Source organism: Eriocheir sinensis, chromosome 46 (genome assembly GCF_024679095.1).
Source record: "Eriocheir sinensis breed Jianghai 21 chromosome 46, ASM2467909v1, whole genome shotgun sequence".
Classification (NCBI taxonomy): Eukaryota; Metazoa; Arthropoda; class Malacostraca; order Decapoda; family Varunidae; genus Eriocheir; species Eriocheir sinensis.
Window position 1 is genome coordinate 6,310,109 of NC_066554.1, and position 20,926 is coordinate 6,331,034.

Consider the following 20,926-nt stretch of genomic DNA (forward strand, 5'->3'; position numbering starts at 1 on the left):
CTCTCTCTCTCCCTCCTCCTTACCCCTCTCTTCCCTGACCCTCCCCTTTCTCCTCCCCTCCCTTCTCTTCTTTCCTCTCTTCATCTCTCCATCTTCTTACCACACACAACCATATCCCAGTTCCTCCTCCTCCTCCTCCTCCTCTTCTGTAATTGGCTTTCCTCTGTTATTGATCTCCAGAAATCGACTCAGTCCTTATCTTGTCCCTTCTGGAGTGTCCCGGGTAGAAGAGGCGATAATCTGATGAAAAGGGGCGAAGGGAAGATGTGATAACTGAGGGAGAAGCGATGATGTGATGAAACAGAAATTAAAGGAAAAAGGAGATGTAATAGGAGGAGACGAAGGAATTAGCGAAAGAGAAGAAGAACCGAGAGAAGAAATGAAGAAGGGAAGTAAAAATGGAATAGATGTAATAGGAGGAAACGAAGGAATTAGCGAAAGAGAAGAAGAACCGAGAGAAGAAATGAAGAAGGGAAGTAAAAATGGAGGAGATGTAATAGGAGGAGACGAAGGAATTAGCGAAAGAGAAGGAGAACCGAGAGAAGAAATGAAGAAGCGAAATAAACATGGAGAAGAAGACGATGCCTAACAAATGGAGGAAAAAAAAGAAGTGGACAGAACAGATGCAGGAAAGACAATAATTATGATAAAGTGGGAAAGAGTATAAGGAAAATAAAATAAAGTGGTAGACGAAGGAGGAGGAAGAAAGAAGAAAAAAAATTAGCGTGGGGAACAGGAAGAGAACGAAAAAAAATCAAGTTGGACAGAAAAACAGAAAAAAAAAGATGAAACAGAAGAGGAAGACGGAAAATGAAACAACAACAGAGAGGAAAAAAACACAAATAAAATGAAGCAGGAAGGAAAATGGGGAGAAAAACAACAGAGAGAGAGAGAGAGAGAGAGAGAGAGAGAGAGAGAGAGAGAGAGAGAGAGAGCACCCCCCCCCACACCCACACCCACCCACAATAGGACACAGAAGGACAATAACAAGAAGGAGATGACAATAATATGATAAAGAGAAGAGGAAGGGAAAGGGTGCAATAACAAAGGAGGAGGAAGAAGAGGAGGAGGAGGAGGAGGAGATAAGCCAATAGAGGATGGAGGAACAATAAGAGGGAGGGAGAGAAAGAGGGAATAATCGATAATGTGATAAAAGTGGGCATAGAGGAAGCGTAATAAGTAGTGGAGGGAAGCACTTGGATTACCGTAGAGAGAGAGAGAGAGAGAGTGTTAGGAATAGCTAGTAAAGGAGATCATTGGAAAGGAAGAGAATAAAGAGGACGGAATGATGCGAGAAGATAGAAATAGAAGGAAGGAAGGAAGGAAAGAAAGAAAGAAAGAAAGAAAGAAAGAAAGAAAGGAAGGAAGAAGAGAAGGGAGGAAGGAAGGAAAGAAGAAAGAAAGAGAAAAAGTGTGAAGTATTGCATGTGAAAAAATTAGGAAGGAATGAAGAAACGAAGGAAAGAAGGAAGGAAGAAAAAAAAGAAAGAAAAAGAGAAAGAAGGAAGGAAGGACTGTGAAATATTGCATGTGAAGGAAGATAAAAAAGGATGAAGAAGGGAAGTAATGAAGGAGAGTTTTTTTCTTAGTATGTGTGAATTTTGAGAGGAAGAAAGAATGAATTAATGAAAGAGAGAGCTCATTGAAGGTAAGAGAGGAAAGGGAAACAAATGAAGCAACAGAAATAAAGAGGCGAAATGATTTGGACGTGGAAATGAAAAGTGGAAAACCTGAATGAATGATAAAATGAATGCAGGAATGAATGAATGAATTTAGGAAGAACAGAAACAAAAAAGAAAATAATTATGATGAAGGAAGCGATAAAAGGCGCAAAAGAAAGAAGAAACAAATAGCGTAAGAAACAGGAAGATAAAGAAAGAGAAAACCAAATGCGACCAAAAATTGAGAGAGAAAAAAAAGATGAAAGAGAAGAGAAGAGGAAGACGAAGGAGAGAGGAATAAAAATACACGGATAAGATGAAATGAGAAATGGAAGACTTGAATAATTAAAGAAAGGAAGGTATTAGTGAAGGTAGGAAGGGAGGAAGAAGAGAAGAGGAAGTAAAGGAAGGGAAGTGGAGGGAGGAGGAAGTAAAGGAAGGGAAGTGGAGGAAGGAGGAAGTAAAAGCAACCTGTACCACTGTTGGATAATGGACTGTGTAGGTGGAGCAAATATAGTCCACCTCCCTCCACCTCTCCTCCTCCACTTCCCTCCCTTCCTCTCCTCCCTCTTCCCCTCTCCTCCCTACCTTCCTTCTCTTTCCATCTCTTCTCTCACCCTCTCTTCCTTCCCCTTCCTTCTACCCATCTCCCTCTCCTCCCCATTTTCTCTCCCCCTTTCTCTCTCTCTCTCTCTCTCTCTCTCTCTCTCTCTCTCTCTCTCTCTCTCTCTCTCTCTTCCCCCCTCCCCATTTCTCTCCTTCACCTACTGACCGCGCCCACACTGACCTCCTCCTCCTCCTCCTTTCGCCACGCAATTCATTTACCTTCTCACCTGTGTCATGCTTTCTCTCTCTCTCTCTCTCTCTCTCTCTCTCTCTCTCTCTCTCTCTCTCTCTCTCTCTCTCTCTCTCTCTCTCTCTAATATTCTCTACACACACACACACACACACACACACACACACACACACACACACACACACACACACACACACACACACACACACACACACACACACACACACGTTCATTCATTAGTCTTCATAACTTTAAAACCCGTACTTATTTTTTTTTTCATTTCGAGGTCGTAAAAATAACCTTAATGTATGGTCCTGTGCGAGAGAGAGAGAGAGAGATTTGAAACACTCCCTTTTTATCCATAACTCCATAAAAAACATTCTCCTTTATATAAACTTGTGCTAACCATTATTTTTTCTACTCTTTGCAGGTATGAGAACGCGAGAGGCATGGGTGAGGAATGAGTCGAAGGAGGTTATGGATATGGTGAGTGATATAGTGACTGCTCTTTCGGCCACCTCATCGGATACTTTACAGGAGCAGCGAGTAGCGGGCTTTTTTTTATAATGTTGTTTCCTTTTTTTTGTGCCCTTGTGCTGTCTCCTTTGCTGTAAAAAAAAAAAGAGCAAGTATCCATTCCCTCATTCCCATATTCCTTCCGTCTTTCGTGAGTGTAGAATGAGATTGGAGGAATGACTAGTGTGTCGTGGAATGGAGGGGGGTGGGGGTGGAGAGTTAGGCCGCGTTAGTATACTTAAGTTACCCATTATCTCAGTTCCTCATTCCGTGCTCTTTCTTACTCTTAATACGTGTAGTAAGCTTTTCTTGTGCCTGTTGTCTCATTCCCTCATTCTTTTCGTCTTGAGTGGATGCGGAATGAGGTGGAAGGAATGAGGAGGAGGTGGTGGAAGTGGAAGTATTGTGAGGTGGAGTAAAATGAGGTATCCATTCTCCCATTCCCTCATTCTTTTCGTCTTTTGTGAGGGTGAGAATGAGGCGTTTTATCTGGGGTTTCTCTTTCTTTGTGTTTTTCCATTCATCAGAAGTTTGTGTATAAGACTTCTCATTCATTCTCATTCTTCTCCATTTCTTATTTTCCACCATTAACTACGCTCGCTTCTCTCTTCTTCTCCCTTCTTACCTTCTTCTCTTTTCTCTCTCTTGCTTCCTCTTTCTTTCTCTTTTCTTACTCGTTCTCTGTTCGTCCATATCCTTTGACCTCTCTTTCGGCCACCTCTTTTTATTTATTTATTTATTTTTTTAGGAGCAGCGAGTAGCGGGCTTTTTTTTACTATTGTTTCCTTTTTTTGTGTGCCCTTGAGCTGTCTCCTTTGTTGTAAAAAAAAAAAAAAAAAATCCTCCTCATTCCTTTCCGGCTCCTCATTCGTCTATTTTCCCACACTTCATTTTCTTTCTCTCCATGTTTTATTAATTCATTCCGTTTATTACTTTTTATGTGTGTACTTACTTTATCCTCCCTCCTGTTTGCTCCTTAATCCTTCTCCCGTTTATCTCTCCCTCTTTGATTCCTCCCCTCCTCCCCTCTTCCCATCCTTCCTCCCTTTTCTCTCCCCTTTATCTCCCGCTGCGAAAGACAGTCAACCAGCCTCCCCTCCCCCCCTCCCCCTGCCCCCCCTCCCCCCTCCTACCCATCCAGCCAGTCAGTCCAGTCAGCCACATGCGATTCATAAAGATGATTAATGTGTGTGTGTGTGTGTGTGTGTGTGTGTGTGTGTGTGTGTGTGTGTGTGTGTGTGTGTGTGTGTGTGACCTATTGCCTCCTGTGTACATATACCATCTCCCCTTCCCTTCTCCCTGTCTCTGTCTCTCTCCTCTCTGTCTCTGTCTCTGTTTCTCTTTCTCTCTCCCTCTCTCCCTCATTTCCAACTTTATCTCTCTTCTTCTTCATTTTCTTTTTTTCTTCATCTTCATCATCTTCTTCATTTTCTTCATTTATTTCAACCACCACCTCTACCATTTCCCTCACATCTCCTTTCCCACTTACCTACCCCACCCTACCCTTCCCTACCCTACCCTACCCTACCCTATCCTATCCTATCCTATCCTACCCTACCCTACCCTACCCTAACCTTGCCTAACCTAACCTAACCTAACCTAACCCAACCTAACCTCTAACCTAGCCTAACCTAATCTAACCGTTCCCCATCTACCCTATCCTACCTACCTACCTACTAACCCACTTTCCCTCTACATCCCTCCTCCTCCTCCTCCTCCTCCTCCTCCTCCTCCTCCTCCTCCTCCTCCTCCCTTCCCTTCCCTGAGGCATAAATTGGTGTGTTTGCCGAAGGCCCTACAATGCCGGGACTGATTGAAGGAAGCCCCAAAAGTGGTGATTGGTCTTCCTGCCGCCCCCTTCTGCAGTCCCCTCCCCAGTCCCCTCCCTGAGTCCCATCCCTTCCTCCCCCCACTACCTTCTCTCAGTACTCCCTCTCCATTCCCCATCTACAGTCCCCTTCCCCACTTCCCCCCTTCCCCTGTCCTTCCTCTTCCATTCATAATCAGCACTTTCCTTTTTCCTTCCCTTCCCTTCCCATTGCCACACACATCTCCTCTTCTTCCTGTTCCTTCTTTTCCTCCTTCATTCCATACTACATCTACCTCTTCTTCCTTCCTTCCATTCTTCATCTATCTCTTCCTCCTCCTCTTTATCCTCCTCTTCCTATCAATTTTCCTCTTCCTGTATCCTTCCTCACCTTTCCATTCACAACTTCCTCCTCCTCCTCCTCCTCCTCCTCCTCCTAAATTTTGAGGTCAGGAGGTCATGTTGTGCTGTAGGGGGGTAGTTTAAAGGTATTGGAGGAGGAGGAGGAGGAGGAGGAGGAGGAATATAAGCCTGTTCATAAGCCTATTAGCCTATAATGAGGTCATCTATTTTAGCGCTCGAAGTAATGATGATGATGATAACAACAACAACAATAACAACAACAACAATAATAATGATAATAATAATAATAATAATAATAATAATAATAATAATAATAATAGTCGACAATTGTTTACCATATATTAGAGATGTGTTGAGGAGGAGGAGGAGGAGGAGGAGGAGGAGGAGGAGGAGGAGGAGGATCATTATGAAGTCCAGTCAGGAAGGGAGACGAGCGAGACAACACGTTTATGAGCAAGGCAAGCAAGAGGCGGAAGTGGAAGAGGAGAGAAGGGAAGAGAAGAGGGGAAGAGATGGCAGGGAAGGAGGAAGGAAGGAAGAAGGAAGGAAGGAAGACAGGAAGCGAAGAAGGAGGATTGGAAGATTGGATTGGGAGAGGAGAGGAGAGGAGAGAAGAGAAGAGAAGAGAAGAGAAGAGAAGGAGTTTTAAGTTTCAATGATTTTCCTGCCTTCATTTCCTCTCTCTTCTCCTCTTTCGCATTCCCTTCCTCTCTTCTCTTCTTCACATTCTCTTCCTCTCTTCTCTTCTTCATTCCCTCTTCCCCTCATTCGCTCATTCTCTTCTCTTCCTTTATCTATTTGCTTTTCATCTCATTCCACTCCTTCACCTCCACATTCCTTCCATTCCATTCTCTATTCCTCTTCTTTTCACTCTTTATTCCATTTCTACATCACTGGTTTCTTTTCATTCTCTTCCTTTCTGTCTTTCATTCCTCCTCTTGCTCTTCCATCTCATTCCATTCTTTCCCTTTCTCTCCATTTTCTTATCATTTTTTTTTCTTTACTCTATTTCCTTTCTTATTCCTGCTTCCTTCCATCTACTCTTCCGTTTCCTCTTTCATTCTTGCTCTCCTGATCTGATTCCACTTCTACCTTCCATATTCTTCCTTTTGTTCATCTCTTTCTCTTTATTTTGATTTCATTCCATTTTTCATTCTACCTACTCCTCCCATTTTCCTTTTATTCGTATTCTTACCTTTCTACCTCATCCCACTCCTTCCCTTTTCTCACGTTGTCCCATTCGTTAATTATTCCTTTCTTTCTCATTGTCCCATTCTTTAATTATTTCCTTCTTTTCACTCTCTTATCCTTCTCTTCCTCATCCTCATTTCCCTCCACAGACAATCTCTTTTTTTTTCTCCTTACTTCCTACTCTCCTTGCATCTCATTCCACCACTCCTTCCCTTCCACTCTCTCTCTCTCCCTCTTTCTCTCTCCTTAAGGCGACTCGGAACTTAAGGTAATGTGGTCCCAGACTTCATTCCGCCTTCTCCTTCCCTCATCTGCATTTCCCTTCACTTATCTTCTTCCTCTTTCCAACTTTCTTATATATTCTTCCTCATGCTCTCTCTCTCTCTCTCTCTCTCTCTCTCTCTCTCTCTCTCTCTCTCTCTCTCTCTCTCTCTCTCTCTCTCTCTCTCTCTCTCTCTCTCTCTCTCTCTCTCTCTCTCTCTCCTCTTTAAATTCCCACACATTCTCTCTCTCTCTCCTTCTCCTCCTAATTATAACTTCGCCTTTATCTTACGTCTATCTTTATCTTACCTTCTTCTTCTGCTCTATCTTCACACATGCTTCTCTTACTTGTATCTCATTCTCTCTCTCTCCTTAATTCTTGTTCTTTATTTATCTTCCATCTTTATCTCCTTTTCTTTTCCTCTTTCTCTATCTTCAGACTGACTTCTCACACTGATCTCTCTTTTTCTCTCTCCCGTTTTCTTTATCTTATTCTTGTTTTAGTTTCTTATTGGCTGTTTCTTATGACTTTGCTGTAAAAAATATATATACACACATACACACATACACTCCTCATGCTTTTCTCTCTCTATTAACAATCTATTACGTCTATATCATCCTTTTGCTGTAGTTTACGATTATTGCTTTTTTGGTGTTTTGCTGTATTTTCTTTTCTCGTGCCTTTCAGAAATACAAGTCAGCGAATCATGAGTTTTTTTTTATAATCTTCCATTCATAACTTCCCTTAGTACCCCCCTTTTTTTTAATTATCACACATTTTCTTTCTCTCTCCCCTTCTCCTTATTGCTTTCTCTTTCTCTTATTCCTATCTTTACCTGCTTCTCTTCTCTCTATCCTTTCTCCTTAATACTTTCTCCTTACCTTATTCGTATCTTCCTATTTCCCTCCTCTCTATCCTCTCTCCTTATTGGTTTCTCTTTATCTTATTCCTTTCTTTACCTGCTCTTCCTCTCCTTCTCTATCCTCTCCCTTGCCTGTTTGTATATATCCGTATTTTTCTCTCACCTGCTCTCCATCTCCTTCTCTCATACAGGTAAAAGAATAATGAGCTTTTCTTTATAATCTTCCTTGCAAATCTTTCCCTCCGAGGCTTCCGTGACGCCGTGGGTATAAGGATGAAATGGGGCCAATTACTACTCCTGTTAAATTAGGCAGGTTAATCCCTCCTCCCTGCTGATCCGTCGCTTCCTGCTTACAGGGAGATGGGGACTAATTGAGCAGCGCAGGGGAAGCAGGGGAAGCAGAAGGGTTGTTGGACAGTAGGGTGCAGGGGAGAGGGGACAAAGTATACACCTATAGATTTTTTTTTTTTTTACTTTATTTTTTTCCAGATGTCTTTTTCTTGTTGTCTTTTCACTTTCGTTTTTTTTTTTCTTAGGTGTTTTTTTCTTTGTTTTTTATTGTTGTTGCTGTTTTTATGCCATCTTATTCTTGGTGTCTTTTTTTCTTTGATGTTTTTTTTCTTCGTTTTTTTTTTTTATAATCTCTTTATGCTGGCTTTAATTATTGGTCTTTTTTTTTCTTTGATGTTATTTTCTTCGTCGTTTTTTTATGTAGCTGTCGTTATGCTAGCTTTTATTCTCGGCGTAAAACTCATTAATAGGTAAATAGGTGAAGAGAGAGAGAGAGAGAGAGTATAATAATGAGGAAATGAGGAAGGAAGAGGAAGGAAGACGAGGAGGAACATGACTTCGATGACTCCCTCGGGTGTGTGTGTGTGTGTGTGTGTGTGTGTGTGTGTGTGTGTGTGTGTGTGTGTGGTTTATGTGTTCCTCGGAGGCAACTCATGCTACACACACACACACACACACACACACACACACACCTAACCAAAACAGATAACACCCATGGGACTTTTTTCTCTGTGTGTGTTTTATTACAAACTTTCGTAATGCGTTTTGAGATAAATATTGCGAAAACTTTCCTCTCCCTTCCTCTCCTCTTCCCGCTTCTCTCCTCTCCTTTCCTTTCTTTTCTTCTCATTTTTTCTTCTCCTTCTTTATTCCTTTCCCTTCTCACCCTTTCGGCACTTTTCTCTCCCCTTCTCTACCTTTCCTTCCTGCTTTATTTTTTTTTCATTCATTTCCTCCCATTCATTCCCGTTCCTCTCCTCTCCCTTTTTTTTCTCTTCATTTTTCTTCCTTCCCCTTCTCAACAATTTCTGGCGCTCGCTCCCCTTCCTAACTCTCCTTCCTGCTTTATTTTTTTTCGTTCATTTCCTCTCCTTTCCATCTCCTCTCCTCTTCTCATTTTTATCTTTCTTCTTTCCCCTCTTACCGTTTCTGCTTCTCTCCCCTTCCTAACTCTCCTTCCTGCTTTATTTTTAATCCATTTCCTCCCATATTCATCTCTCCTTTCCCCTTCTTTCTTTTCCTCTCCTTCCGTCTTTCTCTCCTTTCTCAACCCTTTCTGCCCCTCTCTCCCTTCCTCGCCGCTCTCCTTCCTGCCCTATTTTTCCATCCATTTCCTCTCCCATTCATCTCCTTTAGCGCCCGTCAATGCCAACAAATTGCAGCCATTCAATAACAGGGACCGAAGAGCAATAGCAAACTGAGGGTAAAATAGGCCGATAAATAATGTGTTTGGAGGAAGAATTCTTTAAAGGGGAGTCTGGGATATTTCAGTTTGTCCTTGCCAAGGGTGCAATGCATTCAGGCAAGAAATCGTGCAAATAGGGTAGTCACTGGGATTCAGTTCAAGGAGCGTAAGGAATAGAAGCGCCGAGGTCATCCTCAAGTTGTATTTAGTATTAGTAAAATTTCGAATATGCGGTTCAGTTCTGGTCACCTTACAATAGAATGGATATGAAAATGTCAAAATCGATACAGAGGAGGATGACATAAATGATTCACGGGTTAAGAACTTGCTATATGAGGAAAGACTCAAACAATTAAATTTACTTTCTCTAAAAAGGCGAAGGGTTCGACGAGACTTGATCGGAGTTTATGAATGGATGAAGGGCTTTAATAATGACTTCTTATGTTTTTGTTTTTATATTCTAGTGCTCTCTCTCTCTCTCTCTCTCTCTCTCTCTCTCTCTCTCTCTCTCTCTCTCTCTCTCTCTCTCTGTTGTCTGTACCCAATTTTTGTCTCCTGTTCGTCTAATTTCTCCCCACTGACCCATCGTTCCCATTTCCTCCTCCTCCCCCTCCTCCTCCTCCTCCTCCTCCTCCTCCTCCTCCTCCTCCTCTCTCTACCGTCATCTCCAACTGTCTTAATTCCTCTTCCCTGGTCCATCGCCCCAATTCTCCTCCTCCTCCTCCTCCTCCTCCTCCTCCTCCTCCTCCTCCATGAGCCACGCCAGACTCCTACTGCCAATTAAACGTGTAACAAGAGAAATCTGGAGGTGTATGTGTGTGTGTGTGTGTGTGTGTGTGTGTGTGTGTGTGTGTGTGTGTGTGTGTGTGTGTGTGTGTGAAAAATAGAGAGAGAGAGAGAGAGAGAGAGAGAGAGAGAGAGAGAGAGAGAGAGAGAGAGAGAGAGAGAGAGAGAGAGAGAACATTCCCCTCGCCCTCGCTGCCTTACATACTTCAGTAATTTTACGAGCTTTCTCTCTCTCTCTCTCTCTCTCTCTCTCTCTCTCTCTCTCTCTCTCTCTCTCTCTCTCTCTCTCTCTCCCTCTCTCCCTCTCTCTCTCTCCTTCTCTCCCTCCCTCTCCCTCTCTCTCCCTCTCCCTCTCTCTCTCCCTCCCTCTCCCTCTCTCTCTCCCTCCCTCTCTCTCCCTCAACAATCATATCCCATTTACCTCCCTCCACCTGTTACCCTCTTCCCCATACCTCAATATCTCCCCTCCCTCTCCCTCCCTCTCCCTTCCTCTCCCTCTCAGCAATTACGTCTCTCCTCTCCCTTTAACCTTCTCCCTTCCTTCCTCCATCCCTCTTACCTTTCCCTTTTCTTCTCCCTCTTTCTCCCTATTCTCCACTTCATTCCGTCTAGCAATCTCCCTACTTTCTCCTTTTCCTTCTTTTCTTCCTTCCCTTCTTCCCTTCACTATCTCTCCCTCCTTTTCTTGTTCCCATTTCTCTATTTTTCCACTTTATTCCCCCTCTCAATGCACCGTCAAGCAAATCCCCTTCTTTCCCCTCTTCCTCCCTTTCTGCTCTACCCTTTTCTTCTCTCCCTTCCTCCATCCCTCTTACCTTTCCCTTTTCTTCTCCCTCTTTCTCCCTATTCTCCCCTCTCGTACCCTCTTTCAATGCACCGCCTATAGTAAACTCCCTACCCTCCTTCCCCTCTTCCTCCCTTCTTCCCTTCCTCCCTCTTCCTTCCTCCCTCTCTCCCTCCCTTGTCACCCTTCCTATAGATTTTTCCCAGAATCAACATAGCTTGGGAGGGTGATGAACCTGTGTGTTTGTGTGTGTGTGTGTGTGTGTGTGTGTGTGTGTGTGTGTGTGTGTGTGTTCAGTTTTCTTTTTGTTTTTGATTAATTTATCGGTTTTTTTTTACTGATTGTATTCGGTTTGTTCCCTTTTTCCTACCTTCCTTCCTTCCTTCCTTCCTCCCTTCTTTCTTTCATTCCTTCCTTTCCTTGCTTCCTTCTTTCCACCCTTCCCTCTTCTTCCTTCCTTCCTTCCTTTTTTCCTTCCTTCCTTTCCTCTTTTTCCTTCCTTCCTTTCTTCCTTTTCTTGCTTCTTTCTTTCTATCCTTTCCTTCCTTCCTTCCTTCCTTCCTTCCTTCCTAGTCCGTCACGACCTTTGCTAATAACTGACCTTTGACCTCTCTGACCTTTTTCTTTCCCCCTTTTGACCTTTCGCCCGTCAAAACAGCGTCCGAATTCCTTGCCGGAAAACAAAGTAAACAAGGAGAAAAAAATGATGTGTGTGTGTGTGTGTGTGTGTGTGTGTGTGTGTGTGTGTGTGTGTGTGTGTGTAGGGGGTTTAAAACACTTGATGCTTGCTCGAAAGGTCACGAAAAAAAAAAAAAAACGTGCCTACAGTTTTGATGAAATATATGCGTTTTTTTTGTTGTTGTTGTGCTTGTTGCATGGAATTCTGAAAAGTTTTATGATGTATATGTGTGTGTGTGTGTGTGTGTGTGTGTGTGTGTGTGTGTGTGTGTGACTATGTATGTATGTATTTATGTTTGTTTTATTGCACTCTGTCTGTCTCTCTGTATGTATGTCTATGAATGCATGTATGTATGTATATAAATATGAATGGTATGTATGTATGTATGTATGACTTTGTTGAATGAATGACCATATACAGTTTTATCTACACGTTTCCATGTATATCTGTATGTATGTATGTATGTATGTGTGTATGTATGTATAAGCACACTTACAATAGCCAAAAAAAAAAAAAAACATGAACAGAGCAATACTGAGGTTGAAAGCAAACAAACAAACAAAGCATCGCGGCATCCACTTCATATCGACATAACGTTCATGTGTGTGTGTGTGTGTGTGTGTGTGTGTGTGTGTGTGTGTGTGTGTGTGTGTGTGTTGTAGAACTTTCGCGTGTGTTTCCGTGGGGAGGGGGGGGGGGTGGAGGTGATGGGGGAGGAGGGGGGGGTAAGGGAAGCGTCGCCATGCATTCTGAACAGCACACCTCAGGAAGCTTATTTATTTATACCTGTACGTACACACACACACACACACACACACACACACACACACACACACACACACACACACACACACACACACACACACACACATCTGGTATAGGTACTCTCAGAATATATGTGGCTTTGAAAACCATATATACGTAATCATCTTGCTAAACCCTTCTTATATAATACGTGATGAGAGGCTTATTACATGCATAGATACATTTTCTCTTCCATTATTACTATTTCTTCATTTATTTTATTTATTTATCTATATTATGTCATGTTTTGTATCTGCGGCTGGAAGAGAAAATGGCCTTGAACACGAATTTTATGTTAATCCGTGCGTTCAGACCTTAATTTTGGTGTACAATATGCATGTCTTCGTCGTTATAGAGTTCCCGTGTCGATCTCTGTCGCGTCCCCTCACACCGCTGAATCAAGGGAGTGAACGCCCCGCCGCCACGCCGCTCACTAAATCTCGTTCAATTTGGTGATCCCGTGTTTTTATTTCCTCGGCCCTGTCACCCGCGATCATTGGTTTTTTGGTTGTTGTTTTTTTTCGGCAGGGCGCGTGTTGGTGACGTGCAGGGCGTGTCACTGTGGGGGTGCTTGTTGCTGGCCGAAGTGTGTGTGTGTGTGTGTGTGTGTAAGTGCATGCGCGTTTGCCTGCCTGCTTGTGAAGGGGTGTATGTGTGTGTGTGTGTGTTTGTGTGTGTACGCGCGACCCCGCCTGCACCTGTGTCCACCTGCCCCCCGTGGGCGTGCACCTGTGTGCCGCGGCGTGCCCGGCGTGAGTCACGTGTGGGCCGGGTCGGTGTTGTTGTATGGGCGTGCGGTGCGGCGCGGTGCGGGCGTGGTGCGTGCCGGGGCGTGTGTGCATGTGTGCGTGTAGTAGCCACGTGCGCGGGCGTATTGATCGGCGGTGCGCGGCGGGGCGGCGGCGGGTGCGGCGCGGCGCGGGGCGGCTCTCTGGCGGGCTGGCGGGGTGGCTGCCGCGGCCAGTCTCCGTCTCAGGGCCTCAGTGACCGCACGGACTGGCTGGCACGCCGCCCATGGCAATACTCTGACACGCCCACGCCCCGGGAAGGAGCTAGACACCATGGTCACCGAGGGAACCAACCTGGTGAGTTGTGGCATCCAGGGCGCGGGACACCTCGGGGCTTAGACAGGGGACGCCGCCCCCCGCAACTCCGGCCCTCTCTCTTTCTCTCTCTCCCCGGCCCTCTCGCCCTGACTCACTCACTCACCGCCGGGGCTTCCCTCTCGCTCTTCCTCTCGTTCTCTCTCCTTTCCTCTGATGACCCCTCGCTTGGTCCTCACTCTCTCCCGTGCTGGTGGTGGTGATGAGGGTGACGGTGGTGGTGAAAAGAGAACAACAGCAAGCGTTAGGCGATGGGTGTGGTGGTGGTGTCAATGGTGGTGGTGGTGGGGGGGGGGGTCATTGGTAATGGTGGTTTCTCTCACAAGTGCAAGCCGCTCATCCTCCCCTCCACGCCCCTCCCTCCTCCTCCTTCTCCTGCTCTTCCTCTGGCTTATGATACTCCGGTGACCTTGAGGGATGGGAGGGGGAGAGAAGGTCAGGGCAGGTCACTACATTCACGGCACCTTGCTGAACCTGATGCCACTCCTTCCTCCTCCTCCTCCTCCTCCTCCTCCATCTCCTATATCGTACACCTCCTCCTCCTCCTTCTCTCATCTTCCTATTAACCCTCTCCATCTCCTAACTTATATGCCTCCTCCTACTCCTCTATTCTTCCTCCTCCTCCTCCTCCTACTACTACTACTACTACTACTACTACTACAGTCTTCCTCCTCCTCCTGTTCTTAATTATTTTCTCAAGTTTCTCCATCATTTTATAATTTTCTTCCCTTCGTCTTTTTTTTGCTCACCTCAGTTTAGTCTTCTTCTTCCATGTCTTGCCCTCTTTTTCTGTCTTACTATTTCTTCTCCTCTTCCTAATATTTTTCTCTCCTCTCCTGCGCTTCTTTTATATTTTTCTCTATCTTTCTCCTTTCCTTCTCCCTGATATATTTTTTTCTATATTTTTTCCTGTCTTTTTCCTTTTTTTTTCCTGCTCTCTAATCCTTTGCTTCATCCATTTTTTTTCCTTCCATGTCTATTTTTTTTTTTCGATATTTATAGTTGAAGTTGTCATTGCCGGCGTTTTTTCCTCCTCCTCCTCCTCCTCCTCCTCCTCCTCCTCCTCCTCCTCCTCCTTCGTATTTATCATTGAAACGTCATCCGCGGTAATGTAGGTTTTATTTTAAGGGATTCGTCCATATCACTGCCGCGGAATGTGTGTGTGTGTGTGTGTGTGTGTGTGTGTGTGTGTGTGTGTATATGTATGTATGTATGTTTGTGTAAGTATGAGCGTTATGGGGACACGGGCTAGCGTTGCATGCATGTGGGGGGGGGGGGGGTCGCGTGAGGGGAAACAAACGCACACATGTACACCTGCATTATAGAACTAAGTCACGAGCGTGTGTGCGTGTGGAGAGGAGGAGGAGGAGGAGGAGGAGGAGGAGGAGGAGGAGGAGGAGGAAGGGGAGTGACATGAAGGGGTTAAGAGGGAGAAAAAGAAGGGAAGAAACAGTGAAAATGGAAGAGATATGAGGTAATGGAAGGAAAGGAAAGGGAAGGGGAGGGATAAGGAAAGGAAAGAAAGGAAAAAGAAGCAGGAAAATGAGGAGGAGGAGGGAGAATGACATAGGTGGGTTAAGAGAGCGGGGAAGAAGGGGAGATACAGTAAAGGGGGAAGATATATGGGGGAAAGGAGGGAATAGGAATGGGGAGTTAGTTGATGTTATGGGAAGGGGAAGAGAGGGGATTGAGAGGAAGGGGAGCGGGTAGGAAAGTAAAAATTCGAGGTTAAGAGAAAGGGGAAGGAGAAAGAGAGAGAAAGGGGAGAGGTTACTTGAAAGGGGGAAAAGATATGGGGGAGAAAATGGGGGTATTTAGGAAAGGGGGATTTATAAGGGAAGAAAAAGGGGATTGAGGGGGAGGAGTTGTGGCGATTGACGATGGAAGTAGAGAGATAACCAAATGTAGAATGGGAATAAGGATAGGAGGAGGAAGAAGAGGAAGAGGAGGAGGAGGAGGAGGTAAGGGAAGACGAGCTAAATGGAGGCACAAGGAAATTGGAGTTGATATGGAACAAGGAGGAGGAGAAGAGGGAAAAAGATTGCAGAGGAGGAGGAGGAAGAGAAGGGGGAAGAAGATGGAGGAGGATGAGGAGGAGGAGGAGGAGGAGGAGGAGGAGGAGGAGGAAGAGAAGGGGGAAGAAGATGGAGGAGGATGAGGAGGAGGAGGATGTAAAAACGTGCTTGATTATGAAATAGTTTGCCATTTGGTGTCGATAGCCTTTGTCAGTCACCGAGGAGGAGGAGGAGGAGGAGGAAGAGGAAGTGGAAGAGGAGGAGGAGGAGGAGGAGGAGGAGGAGGAGGAGGAGGAGGAGGAGGAGGAGGTAGAAATGTGCTTGATTAAGAAATAGTTTGTCATTAGGTGCCGATAGCCTTTGTCAGTCACAGAGGAGGAGGAGGAGGAGGAGGAGGAGGAACTTGACACTGTCGCCAGAGGTCTCACAACGATTTCCAATAACGACAATATGAAGGATCTCTCTCTCTCTCTCTCTCTCTCTCTCTCTCTCTCTCTCTCTCTCTCTCTCTCTCTCTCTCTCTCTCTCTCTCTCTCTCTCTCTCTCTCTCTCTCTCTCTCTCTCGTTTGAATTTTTTGCTTTTATCTCCCTTTCTTCCTCCCCCGCACATCATTCCTCCTCCTCCTCCTCCTCCTCCTCTTCCTCCTCTCCTTCTACTTCCTCCTCCTCCTCCTCCTCCACCTTTAACAGAGAGGAGAATTCTAGTGATGTACATTTTTTAAGACCTTATTGACGTGTACGAGACCTTTCACAACTACCACCATCACCACCACCATCACCATCACCACCAACAACAACAACACCAGCAACAACAACAGTAACACCAACAGGAGCGGTCAATTTCTGCATGCATTCACAAGTTCTTCCATCACTACTACTACTACTACTACTACTACTACTACTACTACTACTTTTGCTACCTACTTCTTCCTACGAATTGAAATCTTAAGCTGAATTTGATAAGCTTTCTTTTCTTTGCTATCTTTTCTATGTTTTTTTCTCTTATTTTTGAAGTATATATAAATTTTGAGGGACATTTTATATTATTCATTCTTACAACAACAACAACAACAACAACAACAACAATAATAACAAGAAAATCAAAATACTCTCGATCTCCTTCAAACTCCTCTTCTCTTCTATTGTTGTTGTTCTTGTTTTCTCTTTTGTTTTCATGTTGCTGGGTCTCGTTTTTGTGTTTCTTTTGTTTGGTTTTGTTTGTCTTGTTTTTTGTTTGTTTTGTTTTCTTTCCGCTTTTGTTTTTCACGTCCATTAATTCTTGTTTTTTTCTATTGTTTGTTTTTCATTCATGATTTTAAGAGAGAGAGAGAGAGAGAGAATCATTGTTTGGGCTTACACAATAGGAAGGAAAAAAAAACATAAGGTGTGTATGAGCGTGTTAGAGAAAAGGGAGAGAATAGAAAACACTTAGCAATAATAATGATATATATAGTAATAGTAGTAGTAGTAGTAGTAGTAGTAGTAGTAGTAGTAGTAGTAGTAGTAGTAGTAGTAGCAGCAGTAGTAGTAGTAGCAGTAGTAGTAGTAGTAGTAGTAGTAGTAGTAGTAGTAGTAGTAGTAAAGAGATAAGGTTGAAGAAAAAAGAAAGACATGTGCAAAATCATCCGAAATAAAACAATAAAAGAAAGAAAACATTGAAACTAATACGAAAGAAAAACAAAAATGAAGAAAATATTAATACAAAAAAGACTTCTAGAAAACAATATTGTGAGTTATTTAATTGCAGTGCTGGAACGTTAGTGATTAGTGAGGTGGAAACGAAGAGAAAATGAAGGAGGAAGAGGAGGAGGAGGAGGAGGAGGAGGAGGAGGAATGTCTCACAATTATTGGAGGAAGATACCGATGAAGAGAGTAAATGAGGAGAGTAATTGGAGAAAGACGTGAGAGAGAGAGAGAAGAGAGAGAGAGATTCGCCATTAGTACAGAAGCATTTCCCTCCCTATCTCTCATCTTTCTCTCTCTCCCTCCATTGTCCTGTAACGCACGTATCTCATATAAAAGTCTGCCTTCTCTTTATTTCTCCTTTCATATTATTCCTTTACATCATTTCCATATTCCTAGTAAGCTCATTTTTCTTTTTAACCATCATATTCTGTCTTTCTCTATTTCTTTTTCTTAATATTTTCTTTCCTTTGGTTCTTGTATCGCAATTAATCCCTTTTTGTCTTACCCTCCATTCTCTTTATTTTCTTCTTTTCTTTTAATAATTTTCTCGTTCTTCTTTTATTATCATTTTCCCAGTTTTTTTCCTTCTCTTCTTCTCTAAGTTCATTACCTTTTTCATATGTTATCTCTCGATTTCTTTCGTTTTCCTTTCCTTTTCTTTTTGTTCCTTCCCTTTCCCTTTTCTTCTCTCCATCCCTTCTTTTCTTTCCTTTCCATCTCGTTTACCCTTTCCTTCAATTTCCGCAGCTTTCCCCTTTTTGTTCCTCCATCTCTTCCCTTCTCTCCATCATATTCCTTCTTTTCCATTTACTTCTCCTTCCCTTCCCTTTCCTTCCTTCCATTTCCTTCTCCTTCCCTTCCCATTCCTTCCTTCCATTTTCTTCTCTTCAATTTCTACATCCTTCTCCCTTTTGTTCCTCCTCTTCCCTTCTCTCCATCATTTTCCTTCCCTTCCATTTCCTTCTCCATCCTTTCCCTTTCCTTTCTTCCATTTCCTTCTTCCCTTCCTTCCATTTCCTTCTCTTCCCCTTCCTTCTCTTCGCTCCTCCAAGGGTCAGGGCGGTTAAGGGGTGAAGGTCTTGGGTTCTCGTGGTTACGCAGGCAAGGTCGCATTAGCTGATTGGACGCCGCTTAGCTCAAGAACCAATTTTTACTCCCATCCCCTTCCCTTCCTTTCCCTTCTCTGTCCTGCGTGTAAATTCAGTGTGTGGTAATATATCCTGGTCCTCTGTTGTTGCTGTCTGTTTGTTTCCCTTTGTCTGTCTTTCTGTTTGTCTGTGTCTTTGTGTTTTCCCGTTTGTCTGTCTGTTTGTGCGTCTGTGTCTGTTTAGCTTCCTGTTTGTCTGTCTGTTCGTGTGTCTGTGTGTATCTGTTTAGCTTTCTCTATGTCTGTTTATGTCTGTTGTTTCTGTCTGTCTAGTTTTTGTTTCATCTCTGTCTTCCTTTCTATCTGTATTTGTATGTCTGTCTATCTATCTTTATCTGTCGCCTCTCTGTCTGTTTGTCTGTGTATGTGGGTGTCTGTCTGTCTTATTCTGCAAAGTTGAATTGGCAATGATTCTTTTGTTTTTCTCTTTTTTTTGTCTGGCAGTATTTCTTGAGCGGACCATATATCTTTATTCCTCACATTTTCTTTTTTATATTTTCTTTTTTTTCTTTCTTTCCTTCTTTCTTGTTTTCTTTCTTTCGTTGTATTTATTAAGATTTTCCAAGACATTCTTCTTCTTCTTCTTCTTCTTCTTCTTCTTCTTCTTCTTCCTCTTCTTCTTCGTCGTCGTCGTCTTCTTCTTCCTCTTCTTCTTCGTCGTCGTCGTCTTCTTCCTCTTCTTCTTCTCGGGAAAGTTGAAAAAATAAAAAAATAAAGATAAAATTCAGGGCTAGTCATTCTCACGGCTTAGGCTTCGTGAATGTCAAACCGGCTGATGAGGATGGTGATGATGATGATGATGGTGGTGGTGGTGGTGATGAGGATGGTGAGGGTGGTGGTGATGGTTGAATGTCACAACAAAACCTTTTCACTAATCTCATCTCTGAATGTCTGTAGCTTAGTCTGTCTGTCTCTGTCAATCTGTATATATCCTTCTGTTTATCTATCTATCTATCTATCTATCTATCTATCTGTTTGTGTATCTATCTATCTATTTGTCTGTCTGTTACACTTTCCATTTCCCTTTTTTAGTCTTCCTCTGTTCCATTAATTCTTCGTTTTTTTCCTTTCCTCTGCCATCCTTCCTTCCTTCCCTCCTTCTTTCATTTCCTTCTTTAATTTTCTCCATTCCTCCTTCCTTCCTTTCCTTCCTTTCTTACACGTATCATCTTTCATCTTATTTTTTCCTTCATTACTGAGTGTTACGTTGATATCTTTATTTCTTTCTTTTCATTACATCATTTTTTCTCTCATTTGTCACCTTATATCCTTCCTTTCTTTCCTTCTTCCTTTCTTCCAAGTTTCTTTCTCGTATCATCTTCCATCTTTTTTTTTCCTTCATTACTTAGTTTTACGTTGATTTCTTTTTCTTTCTTTTTCATTACATCATTTTTTCTCTCATCTATCGCCTTATATCTTCCCTTTCTTTCCTTCTTCCTTTCTTCCAAGTTTCTTTCTCGTATCATTTTTCATCTTATTTTTTCCTTCATTACTTAGTTTTACGTTGATTTCTTTTTCTTTCTCTTTCATTACATCATTTTTTTCTCTCATCTGTCACCTTTTATCTTCCTTTCTTTCCTTCTTCCTTTCTTCCAAGTTTCTTTCTCGTATCATCTTCCATCTTTTTTTTTCCTTCATTACTTAGTTTTACGTTGATTTCCTTTTCTTTCTTTTTCATTACATCATTTTTTCTCTCATTTGTCACTTTTTATCTTCCTTTCTTTCCTTCTTTTCTTCCAAGTTTCTTCCTCGTATCATCTTCCTTTTTTTTTCCTTCGTTATTTGGTGCTACATTGATTTTTCCATTCTCTCTTCCCTTCCTTTCCTCCTCCCTCATTCGTTAGCTCACACTTTTATGCCCTTCCTTCCTTGCCTTCCTTCCTTTTGTTCCTTCATTCTTCCTTTCTTCCTTTACTCCAACCTTATTTTCCTTTCTTCCTCCCCTCCTCTCATTCCTCTTTCCTTCCTTCCATCCTTCTTTCCTTCCTTCCTTCCTTCCTTTCTTCCTCTCACACTTCATTCCTTCATCTTCCTCCCTATCCTATTTGCCTAAGACTTTTACTTCTCCGTGCAAATCTTTCCTCCTCCTCCTCCTCCTCCTCCTCCTCGCCTGAGTCATCACCTCCCATCCTTCCTCCTTCATTTCCTTCCATTCTCTAGTTCCTTCCCTTCTCATCAAAGCATTAAGACCCTACCTCCTCCTCCTCCTCCTCCTCCTCCTCCTCCTCCCAACGTTTTTAGCCTAGGATACAGATTTTGAGAGAGAGAGAGAGAGAGAGAGAGAGAGAGAGAGGATAATGGCAGTTGGTTAAGTAATGAGACTTGCAATTTAGTTTTGTAAGTGAACTGAATAATCTGTGTGGAGGAGGAGGAGGAGGAGGAGGAGGAGGAGGTGCAGCCGGGAACAGGTTTACGTAAGAGGAGGAGCAAGAGGAGGAGGACGAGGAGGAGGAATATAGGGTAGGATAGGATAGGAGTCTTTGATCTGATGAAGTCCTTTGATGGGCCGTCTTCCTCCTCTTCCTCCTCCTCCTCTTGACCTATGTGTCCTTCCTCCTTCACCTTCCCTCAGTATCTTTTCTCCTTTCGTCTTTTCTACCTCCTTCTTTTTCTCTCCTTTACTTTACTTTCCTCTCAATTTCTTCCACTTCCCTAAATTGTTTTCCTTCCTTCTTAACTTTTCCTTCAATATGACTTTTCTTTATCTCTGTTTATTTGTTTTGTTTTTTTCTCTTTCTTCCTTCTTTCCTCCCTTCCTTCTCTTCCTT

General features: G+C 43.2%; 1 protein-coding gene across 48 annotated transcripts in view; it reads left to right on the forward strand.

The window, feature by feature from the left end:
* LOC126981009 (ankyrin-3-like) overlaps positions 1-20,926 on the forward strand; it is a 224,740-nt gene that overhangs the window by 38,153 nt on the left and 165,661 nt on the right. The window contains exon 1 of one of the 48 annotated variants that reach the window (XM_050831580.1): positions 13,133-13,292. The exons of the other annotated variants lie outside the window; for them this stretch is intronic. Within the exon in view, the coding sequence (XP_050687537.1) occupies positions 13,269-13,292 (24 nt within the window). The 5' untranslated portion in view covers positions 13,133-13,268. Of the gene's footprint in view, positions 1-13,132; positions 13,293-20,926 lie in introns of those variants that run through there. 48 annotated transcript variants of the gene reach the window in all.